Source organism: Cebus imitator, unplaced genomic scaffold (genome assembly GCF_001604975.1).
Source record: "Cebus imitator isolate Cc_AM_T3 unplaced genomic scaffold, Cebus_imitator-1.0 Scaffold49, whole genome shotgun sequence".
In the NCBI taxonomy this organism is placed as follows: domain Eukaryota; kingdom Metazoa; phylum Chordata; class Mammalia; order Primates; family Cebidae; genus Cebus; species Cebus imitator.
This window is the reverse complement of record NW_016107364.1, coordinates 869,429-882,016: the sequence shown is the minus strand read 5'-3', so window position 1 is coordinate 882,016 and position 12,588 is coordinate 869,429. Positions and strand designations below refer to the sequence as shown.

The window sequence follows — 12,588 nt, the reverse complement described above, 5'->3', positions numbered from 1 at the left end:
TCACTTCTACCTTGTATATTATGTTTTCCATCTGTGTTTTTCATTGTTTGAATTTCTCTCAAATCTGGAAGATGTATTACACTAATTAATTTTGCATATAATAATGTTAACAGATACGAACCATGATACGAACCTCTCTTTAGTAACAAGTCATTTTATTTTATTTTACTGGTACATTCTCTAACCATGAATATATATATATTCGAAGGATACCACAGTAATGAATTCGCATCTTGACTGTGGTAAACTTTTTCATTAGACTGGCAGTTCTGACATTTGGCTATATATCATCAGGTTGGTACAAAAGTAATTTCAGATTTTGGCATTGGAAGTCATAGCAAAAAACATAATCAATTTTGCACGGACCTAATAAAGTCATTCTAGGACCTCTTTAAAAGCACCCATACAGGAGCCCCCCCATAACAAATGCATTGGATTTTCTGGAGATGGTACTTGAGTATTATTATTTTTTAAATCTCCAAAATGATACTATAGTTCAGCCAGGTTTTAATATATTTTTTCTCCCCATTTATTTATTTTATTGCATTTTAGGTTTTGGGGTACATGTGAAGAACATACAAAATTGTTGCGTAGGTACACATGTGGCAGTGTGATTTGCTGCCTTCCTCCCCATCACCTACATCTGGCATCTCTCCCCTTGCTATCTCTCCTCAGCTCCCCACCCCCCACCGTCCCTCCCCTATTTCCCCCCAACTGACCCCAGTGTGTAGTGCTCCCCTCCCTGTGTCCATGTGTTCTCATTGTTCAACACCCGCCTATGAGTGAGAACATGCGGTGTTTGATCTTCTGCTCTTCTGTCAGTTTGCTGAGAATGATGGTTTCCAGGTTCATCCATGTCCCTACAAAGGACCCAAACTCATCGTTTTTGATGGCTGCATAATATTCCATGGTGTATATAGGTTTTAATATTATGGTATTTGACTTTAACCCTTCCATCAGAAATAATATTTCTCTCTGTATTCTTTCACTAGAACAGTACAGAGCACCTAGCTCAATAAATAGTTCAATGAAGACGACAATGGGTTACTTAAAGTGTGAATGCCATCTTAAAGTTAGGTGATTCTTCTTCCTCTTACTCACAATAGAACTTTTATTTTGAATTATTATATGCTTAACCTCATCCTATGCAGTTTTGTGAATTATAAGCATCTAGCAGCTAGTTTACCCCTAATTTATATCTCTTTTAACACAAAGAAATTCACTGGATATTTTGAACATCCTCTTATTTATAAAAGCATATATTTGTACTAAAAACTACACAGAGAAAATAAATCAAGGGTAAGTACAAAATTTGCACCAAGGGAAAAGATTTCAACATGAAAATTAATCCACGTGATATACCACACTAACAGAATGAAAGGTAAAAATTACATGATAAGTTAAATAGATGCAGAAAATGCCTTTGACAAAGTTCAACGCCCATTTATAGTAATAATTCTAAATAAAATAGGTGCAGGTCGGGCGCGGTGGCTCAAGCCTGTAATCCCAGCACTTTGGGAGGCCGAGGTGGGTGGATCACGAGGTCAAGAGATCAAGACCATCCTGGTCAACATGGTGAAACCCCGTCTCTACTAAAAATACAAAAAATTAGCTGGGCGTGGTGGTGCGTGCCTGTAATCCCAGCTACTCAGGAGGCTGAGGCAGGAGAATTGCCTGAACCCAGAAGGCGGAGGTTGCGGTGAGCCGAGATCGCGCCATTGCACTCCAGCCTGGGTAACAAGAGCGAAACTCCGTCTCAAAAAAAAAAATAAAATAATAAAAAAATAAAATAAAATAGGTGCAGAAGAAACTTACCCATACACAATAAGGGCCATTTAAAACACCTCAAGTTAAACAATGAAAACTCAAAAAATTTCTTCCAAGATCTGTTACAATACAAGAATTCTCACTCTTGTCATTTCTATTCAACATAGGGCTGGAAGTTTTAGCAAGAGCAATTGAGGCAAGAGAAAGAAATAAAAGCTGTCTAAATTGGAAAAGAAGTAAATGTATCTCTGTTTTTAGAGGAAATGATCCAATATGTAAAAATCTTTACAGACTCCACCAAAAACTTGTTGAAACTAATAAATGTATTCAGTGAATTTGCAGGATACAAAATCAACTTACAAAAATCATTCTAGCACCAAAACCAAACTATCTGAAAAAGAAATCAAATAAAAAACAATCCCACTAACAATGAGAAAATTGTAATCTCATAATAAAAAGAAGAAAATACTTAGGAATAAATTTAACCAAAAAGATGAAAGATTTGGACTTTAGAGAACTGTGACATTGATGAAAGAAACTGAAGAAGAGACAAATAAATAAAAGACAGCTCATGTTCATGAAATGGAGAAATTAATATTTTTTAAATATCCATAGTACCCAAAGCAATCTACAGATTCAATACAATACCTATGAAAATTCCAATGATGTTTTTCACAGAAGTAGAAAAAAATGCTCAAAATATATTTGGAACCATGAGATCTCAAACACTCAAAGTAGTCTTATAAAGAACAACGTTGGAGGTATCAAACTTCCTGATTTCTTATTAAAACTTGATAGCAAACAAAAAAGTATGGTATTGGCACAAAAACCAACACACAGACGAATGGAATAGAGAACTAGAAATAAACACATAAATATATGAGCATCTAATTTTTGATAAGGGCACTAAAAATACACAATGAGAAAATGATAGTTCCTTTAATAAGTAGTATTGGGAAAGCTGGATATCACATAAAAATACACAAAAATTACCTCAGAATGGATTAGACTAAGAAATTGGATCAGAAATTATAAACTCCTAGAAGAAAACACAGGGAAAAAGCTCCCTGACATTAGTCTTGGTAACACATTTTTGAATGTGATACCCAAACACAGGGAACAAAATTAAAAAATAAACAAATTGGAACTAGATCAAACTAAAAAGCTTCTATATGGGGAAAAAAATGAAAAGGCAAACTAAAGATACAAAAACCATTTTTCAAGCTGTATAACTTATAAAGGGTTCATATTAAAATGTATTTTAAAATTCATACAATTCAGTAGTAAAGAAAACCACAAAAAAAAACAAAAAAAAAACACAAATAACTTGTTTAAAAAATGGGAAGAAGGTCTGAATAGACATCTAAATAATATAAATAAATAGTCAACAGGTATATTAAATGGTGCTCAACATCACTAATCATCAGAGAAATTCAAATTGAAACTACAATGAGACGTGATTCCATACTTGTCAAGATGGCTATTATCAAAAAGTCAAAAAATAACAAGTGTTGCTGAGGATGTAGAGAAAAGAGAACACTTGTATACTATTGGTGAGAATCTAATTGGTATATAAATTACAAAGAACAGTGTGAGTGTTCCCCAAAAAATTAAAATTAAAAAATAGATCTAACATATGATCCTGCGATTTCTTGTATAGAGATAGCATGTATACATCTGTTATATGCGTAAACAGCTGTATACACACTATACATATAGGTGCATGTATATATGTGTATACACACATTGTGGTATGTATCTGCATGTGTGTATGTGAAATGAAATCAGTATCTGAAAGAGATACCTGCACTCCATGTTCATTGCAACATGTTCACAGCTGCTAGGACATGAAAACAACCTAAGTGTCCATGGTGGGATAAATGGATAATTGTGAGATACACACACACATACACACACACACACACACACACACAATGAAATATTATTTAGCCTTAAAAAGAAGGAAATTCTGCCATTTGTGACAACACGGAAGAACCTAGAGGACACTGTGCTAAGTGAAATAAGCCAGACACAGAAAAACTAATGCAATATGATCCTGTTCATGTGTGGAATCTAAAAATGTCAAATTCATAGAAGCAGCGAGTAGAATGGTGGTTACCCGGGGCAGGGGGCAGGGAGGGATGAAGAGATATCAAAATTTCATTTAGGTACGGTGAGTATGTTCTTGAGGTCGAATGTACAGCATGGAAAGTACAGTTAAGAGTACTGTGATGTATACCAGAAATTTGATTAGAGTAGATCTTAGGTGTTCACATTAAGAAAATAAACATAACTACGTGGAGAAGTTTATGCTAATTCATTTGACTGGTCATTAGTTTACTATTTATGTCAAATCTTCACATTATACACCTTAAATATACCCAATTTTTATTTAAAAAGTTAAAATGCAAAAATTAAAGGCATGAAGAAATTTAAAAATTAATTACAATTCCTAAAAGTTAAAATTTTTAAGAAGAGTTCAACAACAACAACAAAACAACCTGGCCTGGCGAGATGGCTCACACCTGTAATCCCAGCACTTTGGGAGGCCCGAGGCTGGGAGCTCACTTGAGCTCAGGAGTTCAAGACCAGCCTGGGCAACACGGAGAAACCGCGACTCTGTAGAAAAATACAAAAAAATTAGCCAGGCATGGTGGCATGCACCTGTAATCTCACCTATCTGGGTGACTGATGTGGGAGGATTGCTTGAGCCCAGGAGATTGAGGCTGCAGTGAGCCAAGATCACCCCATTATACTCCAGCTTAGGTGACAAAGTGAGACCTGGTCTCAAAAATAAATAAATATTAAAAAAGGAACTCTAACTAAAAGTAAATCTGATTAATAACACAGAAAATTGTGAGATTAAACTCTTATCAATCTTATAAATAAATCATTTGAGGTTTACCTTACTCTCATATTAGTTAAGATTAGTTAATATTTTCCATTAGATAGCAGTCAGTATTTCCACAATTTGACCTATGATTGAGAAGCAAAGATGATTGCTAATATGTACCGTAAATGTTAAGAGACATATATCTTTACATCATTTGCTAAGAAGTTCCACTTAGAAATTTTTTCCCCAATGTAGAAAATAAGGTATGTACATAAAATAAGTTATGGCAGAGTCACATTGGAAAAATATACAATGATCTCCATCAAGAGAAGCCTGGTTTGATTAAATAAATTTACACCGAAGGAAATACATATTACATTTCTTGAAATGCCACCTCTGAATACTATAAAACAACACAAAACTGGTCATTGTCATTCATAAAGCAAAATATAATATTATTTGCAACAGTGACTACAATTGTGTGTAAGATTACCTAGGCATTTGAAGCCCATACACTAAGGTAATATGTTTCCATGGCAGGGTAAGAGTGGACTTGATTTTTCCCCTTTACCCATTTTTGCGTGGATATTTCCTTATCAGATTTACAATTTTCTTAGGAAATCTTTATCTCATCTGTCCTTTAGCCTTCCTGACACTAGTTCTGTAGTGCAGAGAATCAAGCATCATTGCAATTGCTGATGTTACACTCATTGCCTCTTACATACTAGAGACTTAACCTTACGATTTCAGTTTAGGTTCCTTTTTCTAACAGTTTTGCTTACTATTATACGTTTTATTAGTCTGGTGTTTTGCATCACACTTATTAAAGTGGTCAGTTATTGATATTTTAATGTGGATATATACATGAACCTGCACTATTGTAATAAAATAACAAATTTTGCCATTATTTAATGTAATATATATTCACAGAAAGAACTTCAGTAATATGATGAAAGATGAATGCTTACCTTCTAACAAATATATTAGATATTTTTGTAAATTTGCTTAAAATGAACAACTTATCCAAAAAAGAAATTCTTTGTTCATTTCTTTAATTAAATCCCAGATTTTCTCCTATGAGCCCAAGTACATACTATTCTATTCTCTCTACAGTACGGAGGATACATACCTTATTTTCACTTATTTAAAATATGTTGACCTGTCAGAGTTGAAAACTTTTTATTTGACGGTTCCAGTTAAATACTAACTGCAAGCTGAAGAATTTGCTACTATTAAATCGAAAAGTTCAGCAATAAAACTAACATAATTTTCTTTCCAATGAGAAATCAAATTGAGGAAATGCTGATAGCTATTTAAAGTAATTTTTTATTTTCATGATTAATATTTTTCCCAACCATCCAAAACAGTGATGACCTTTAATCAGAGAAAAACTGACTACACTACAACTGCAATCAGATAATACAGATTATAATATGCATGTGAATTAATGGTGCTTTGGGTCAATTTTCTATGGTAATTGATTCAATTACAGGTACAGAATATTATAAAGTTTTGTGCGTTAAACATATATTTTAATACACCTATTGCTAGACTTCAAATGTGAAATATACCCAATTACTTCTCCATATGATACTATGATTCCTGAAGATTCTGTGTGAAAACAGCACAAATCCCATTTGCCAAAGAAGTCATAGGACCAGGCCTCCATTCATGCTGGGGAAATATATTCCTCCCACAGAAAGGAACAGCAAATATTCACACACACACACACACACACACACACACACACACACACACACATTCACATACAGTATAACATAGGCCACTCACTCGGTCACAAACTGTGTTTTTATCTTCATCACTTGAAACATTTTACTCCCTCACCAAGGTACCTAAGCAACGTTCCAAACACAGCATTAGCCTCAAAGTTCAAGAACTCAGTAGTTCTCTGAAGAGCCCACAAATATTTAAAAATGTAATTACCTATAGGAAGATTCAACAAGCTAAATATTTCCTTCAAATAAATTTTGAATGCATTAAAAAAATTCATGATTGTCTTCTACACTGGATCTCCATATATATATATCTGTTCTGGCTCTAGAGATCTATGTACTGAAAAAGCAAGTACACCCCACCACACACACACATGCTTCCCCAATATACTATATTAAAAGTAGGACAGAAAATTTTCTATAAATGCTTCCATATAGAAAGTGGAAATAGAAAACACTTATGGAATCTACTTGGTAGATGCTGCAAAGGCACCTATACTGCCATGGGGAATGTTCCTGTATTTGGCCTGGGTTCTGCTCCCTCAAAATAGCTGCCTGGTCTGCACTTACTGTGGTCCTTGGCTCTGCTCTCTAGATGGTCCTGCTAGTTTTATTAGATACTGTGGCCATATCTTAATTTGCCATTGGAGGACATTCTCTCACAGGGAGTCGAGAGCATGCTCAGCTGGCTTAATTCCCATGGAAGTTTGAAGGAACAAAGAGTTATGTTAATCTTGAGAATATTAGTCTCTTTTAGCCCAGACTAGAAGCTCACTTACCAGTATAACATTCATTACTAATCTTTTCTATTTGATTCCAGTACATTTCATAGGTCAATATTCACATCAGTAATCCTTTTAGAAACATTTCTCTATCTTTGAGCTTCTTACAGTTACCTTGAATTCTGGGATGTTCTGGTAGAGTCACAATCTTATTCTCTTTTCCCTCCATTATTTTGTTCAGCTTAAATAATTCACAGGAAACTAACAGATTTCAGAGCTTTAGCATTAGGTTTGAAGGAAACAACTTTGATTGGGTCCTTGTCATAAAACTAAATTTTAATAGACATTTATTGTTTAAAATCATCCTAAGTTCTATATTTTACCTTTTTGGAAATGGAAATCATGTGTCTTACAACTCTGGAAGTCACAGAATGATTTAAATTTCTATATTACCTTATATACCTCTTTCAAAACTGGATAATTCTTTTCTGAGTTCACCTTTTTAAAGCATTTTCCAAATGTACCAATAGCAAACAAGTAACATTAGTTCACATCTTTTCTCCTAAGAATCACAAGCTCACTCTGTACATTACTGGCCTTCCAATGTACTATAGGAAACTAGTGTATCAAATGTTTCATCACTCCATAGATTCCATGATTTCAGACTTCAATATATTTTCTCACCACCTACTTCTTTTTATTTTACCAAAGTATTCTTTTTTAATTTGTATAAATGTGTGAGGTGCAAGTGTAATATTATTACACGGAAATATTGCACAGTGGTGAAATCAGGATTTTCAGTATATCCATCATGGAAATAATGGACATGTTACCCTTCAAGTAATTTCTTATCATCTGTTGTCTGTCATTCCATTCTCTACCTCCATGTGTACACATTATTTATCTCCACCTTGTAAGTGAGAATTTGTGGTATTTGTCTTTCTGTGTCTGAGTGCTTTCAGTTAAAATAATGGCCTCTAGTTTCATCTATGATGTTGAAAGACATTATTTCATTCTTGTTCGTAGCTCAATAGTATATATCATATTTTCAATACACTCCTCCACTCATGGGCCCAATCCATTGACGTTGATTCTATATAGCTGCTATTATGAACAGTGTTGTAATAAACATACAAGTGCAGGTATCTTTTTGATATACATTTTTTTTCTTTGGATAAATATCCAGGAGTAGGATTGCTGGATAAAATGGCGGTTCTATTTTCAGTTTTTTGAAAAATCTGCATATTGTTTTCATTAGAGGTTGTTCTGGTATTAGAGCAATGTCATCTATTTTAAGATTAGTTTTTCTTTTATTATTTTAACAACCATACCAGTCAGCTTCAACTAAGTTTTTGTTTTGCTTTGGTTTTTTGTAGCAACAAACAATTCCAAATCCCAGTGGCTTCTACCATCAATCATTTCTTTCTACCCATATAGATTTCATTTTCGGTCAGCAAAGGCTTAGCTTTATGTCCTCTTAATTTCAGGATCGCTGAGAGAATAATGCATATTTTGGACATGGTGGCCTCAGGACATGAGACATGAGAGAAAAGATGTATTAAAATAAAGAAACACAGCAGAGAGTTGGCTCTCAAAGCTTCTGAAGACACTGGCATGCACAGCTCCTTCTCATAAGGCACAGACAAAGCAAATATCACGTGATCAAGCCTGACATTGATGATGTGGGAAATTTAATCCTACATGGAGGAACAAATAATGTTATCCTCCTTAAGACCTCGGCTCATTATTTAAATTGCACAATTACACTGTGAATCAGGTCTTTGGGGACTAGCACTTCATTAGTCCATGAACCCCAGAAGAAATTATTTCCTTGCCAATAATTTAGTCCCAGGTGATCTCTTAAAGCTTATATTGACAAAAATATTTATTCACCACTATCACCACCACCCCACTCCCTACAACAAATACTTGCCTGTTAAAATCATTCACAAAAATAATGGCTACAATACAATAAAAAAACCTAAAATCACGTTCTTGAGCCTTCCTACTATATTCCCCTTCCAACTTACTCTTCCACCATCCAGCCCCACCACACGTGAATATCACTACAAGTATATATATATATATATATATATATATATATTCCTAAAAAGAGACATTGCAAGGATGAAACGCCTGCCAAGAGTCACTAGCAAGCACAGACAGTGTGTGAGCCTCATTTGTGGAATGATTGATTTTGTTTTCATGTGATGTTATTACAGAAGAAAATCCAGGTTGCTTGATTGGAATTGTTTTATTAAAAACAAATTCTCAAAATGGGGAGTATGCTTGATTATTAAATTACTCTATGGAAAATAATTCAGCTCTTTGTTTATTTTTTATTTCCAACTGTTTTGCATTACATAGCAACAGTCTTTTTAACCAGGGAATTATGGCTTTTGCCTGAATAATTGTCCAACAGGGCCAGAGACAGTGACTGGAGCACCATCTGAAAGAATGCTACTGAGGGTGACAGTCCCACAATCATAGTGACATTTGAGACTGTGTTTCTTTTGTTTTAAAAAAATAAAAATCTTTGTTGTTTGTAACTGCAGCTGAAATCACCTCCACAGTTGTAACTGTGTGCTGTTAAGATATTACACTGAGATATCTATCTTCCAGGAACTTCTAAAATATTCTATAAACCATTATTGTGTTGACCTAACACAACAAAATAAAGATTAAACATTAAACGACACTGAAAATAATATATATCATAATAAATCATAACATATATCATACTTTTTTATATAGATGCTTAAATCTTAAAACACCCAAGCTTTAATGATACTGCACCCATATTTAAACACACACACACATACACACAGGATCACATTGAAGCATTAGTAAATAATACACTATTAGCACCACAAACATGTGCACACTATCTGTGTAATCTTATTTCTTTCCTTACTGTTTTTAAATTTATTTTAGTCATTAAAATATGAAGATTTATATTCCCACTAATGCCGTATGTTAATAAGGGAGACAATCATTGTATGTGCTCTGAAAGACTCTATAGAAGCTCCCCAGTAGGTGTTCACTAATAAAGTAGTACCTCATCTTCTTTTTGGTTGAGTCCCTGCTTTAGTTCTTCCACTCGTAATCTCAGTTTCTTTACTTCTGCCTCGTTTTGATCCACTCGGTTGTTTGCATGAGTCAGTTCTGCAATCTTTGCCTGGTATTGTCTGCTTAGTTTATAGTAGGCATGTTGAAGTTTCAACAGTTCCTTTCAAAGGAAAACAAAAATTACATTATTTATAGTCTGATAAAAATCAGAAGAATGGCAACTTCTTTTGACAAAAGAAAAGAACATTTTAGGAAGAAATTAGATGAGCCATCGTCTGTGTTTGGAATTCTACATTTCTGTAATCAAATATTACAATTATGATATGAATATAAATGAAAGATTTTACTAAAATAGAATACATTCTTTATGTTGTTTTGTAAATGATCTATTTTGCACCTTATACAAAAGTAGTTTTTATATAACCTTTCCCCAAAAGGAAATCATATAGCCATAAGGAAAGAATAAAATAATGTAAATGCAAAAAGAGCTGTTTATCCTGTTCATCTACTAACTCAGCAGATGCTACAAGTTAGCGCACTATATGATTTAATTATTTTCTGAAGAAAATAGGTTTTGTGAGGCTGTAGTCATGTTGTTTCCTGCAACCCCTTCTGAAACCACATGCATCAGGCTCAGAAACTTGCAGGAAGGACCCATCATGGGTAAGAAATATATTAATTTATCATAAAATAATTAGACTACATATGAATTTTGTTATAGTTAACACCATATGCTATATAAATTAACAAGTTACAGTAATTATCCTCAGATTATTAATATTGTTTCTTATTTTTGGTTAAAATTTACAGTATAAAATTAATAGTACCATCATTATAGAAAACATCTTTATTAAAACTATAAAGAAAAGGGTAACCCCTGGCTCCTTCTAATGTTATAATACTGTAGGAGACACCAAGGATATTTCTTTGATTTGCTAAAATGTACTGTCATATTACTTTATATACAAAAGTCACAAAAAGGCAAACATTAAAAATGCATAGGTAATTATCTTAGGACATCTAGGTAGAAATCGAAAGTGGATTTTTTTCACATCTCAAGCCATTAGTAACACTAATGAAGAATTCAAGATCCAAAAGTAAAAAATAGTCATAAAATATTGAAAAATACTGGAAAAAATTTGGATGTGGTGCTTTTCTTTTAATCATCAAGTAGGGGAAGTTTTCCTAAGTATGATCTCAAATTGTGAGATCACAAAATGATAAATTCAATCATAATAAGTATATAATTTGTACGTAACAAATAAAACATATTCAGCTTCTCTCAAATTCAGGGGACGTCTATTCCAATTTATGTAACACTTTTGACCTAATAAAATTATAGATATTATAGAAAATTATAGTGACTGCCGGGGGTAAGGTTGACATGAGGGTAGCTATAAAGGGAACCTCGTGGTGAGAATGTTCTCTGTTTTGACTGTGTAGACTTCAGTATCCTAGCTGTGCTATCATATATTTTTTCAGGATAATACCATTGAGAGAAACTATGCAAGGGACCTCCAGATCTTTCTGCATTATTTTATATAACTGCATATGAATTTGTATCAAAAATTAAAAACTTAATTCAAAAATCAAGATATTATTTATCATGTCTTCAGACTGGCAAAGGCTAAGTGTGGTAAGATAATATGCCAGTAAAATTCAGAGAAATATGGATTCGTTCATGGAAAAAACTGGTAATTTTTTTTAAATTTTTATTTTACTCTAGGTTCTGGGGTACATGTGCAGGTCATGTAGGGTTGTTGCCTAGGTGCATACATAACCAGGTGGCTTGCTGCCTCTATTCCCCTTTCATCTATATCCGGCATTTCTCCCCATGTTATCCCTCCCCACCCTCCCCCTGCCACTGTCCCTCCCCTATCCCCCCCACTACCCCCAGTGTGTGATGCTCCTCTCCCTGAGTCCATGTGTTCTCATTGTTCAGCACCTGCCTATGAGTGAGAACATGTGGTGTTTGGTTTTCTGTTCTTGTGTCAGTTTGCTGAGAATGATGGTTTTCAGATTCATCCAAGTCCCTACAAAGGATACAAATTGCGTAGTATTTCATGGTGTGTATGTGCCATATTTTCTTTGTGCAGTCTATCATACATGTGCACGTGCCTTTATAATAGAATGATTTATAGTCCTTTGGGTATATACTCAGTAATGGTATTGCTAGGTCAAATGGAATTTCTGTTTCTAGATCCTTGAGAAATCGCCACACTGTCTTCCACAATGGTTGTACTAATTTACACTCCCACCAACAGTGTAAGAGTACTCCTATTTCTCCACATTCTCTCCAGCATCTGTTGTCTCTTGATTTTTAAATGATTGCCATTTTAACTGGCGTGAGATGATATCTCAATGTGGTTTTGATTTGCATTTCTCTAATGACCAGTGATGGGAGAGAGATCCAAGATGGCTGATCACTAGCAGCTCGGGATTGCAGCTCCCACTGAAAGAGCAG

General features: G+C 34.1%; 1 protein-coding gene across 5 annotated transcripts in view; it reads right to left on the bottom strand.

Moving 5' to 3' along the window:
* The window catches only part of CCDC102B (coiled-coil domain containing 102B), a 388,839-nt gene that overhangs the window by 64,935 nt on the left and 311,316 nt on the right, over window positions 1-12,588 (bottom strand). For all 5 annotated transcript variants that reach the window (XM_037738124.1, XM_037738121.1, XM_037738122.1 and 2 more), the window contains exon 8: window positions 10,114-10,284. In XM_037738124.1, coding sequence (XP_037594052.1) covers window positions 10,114-10,284 — 171 coding nt within the window. The remainder of the gene's footprint in view (window positions 1-10,113; window positions 10,285-12,588) is intronic.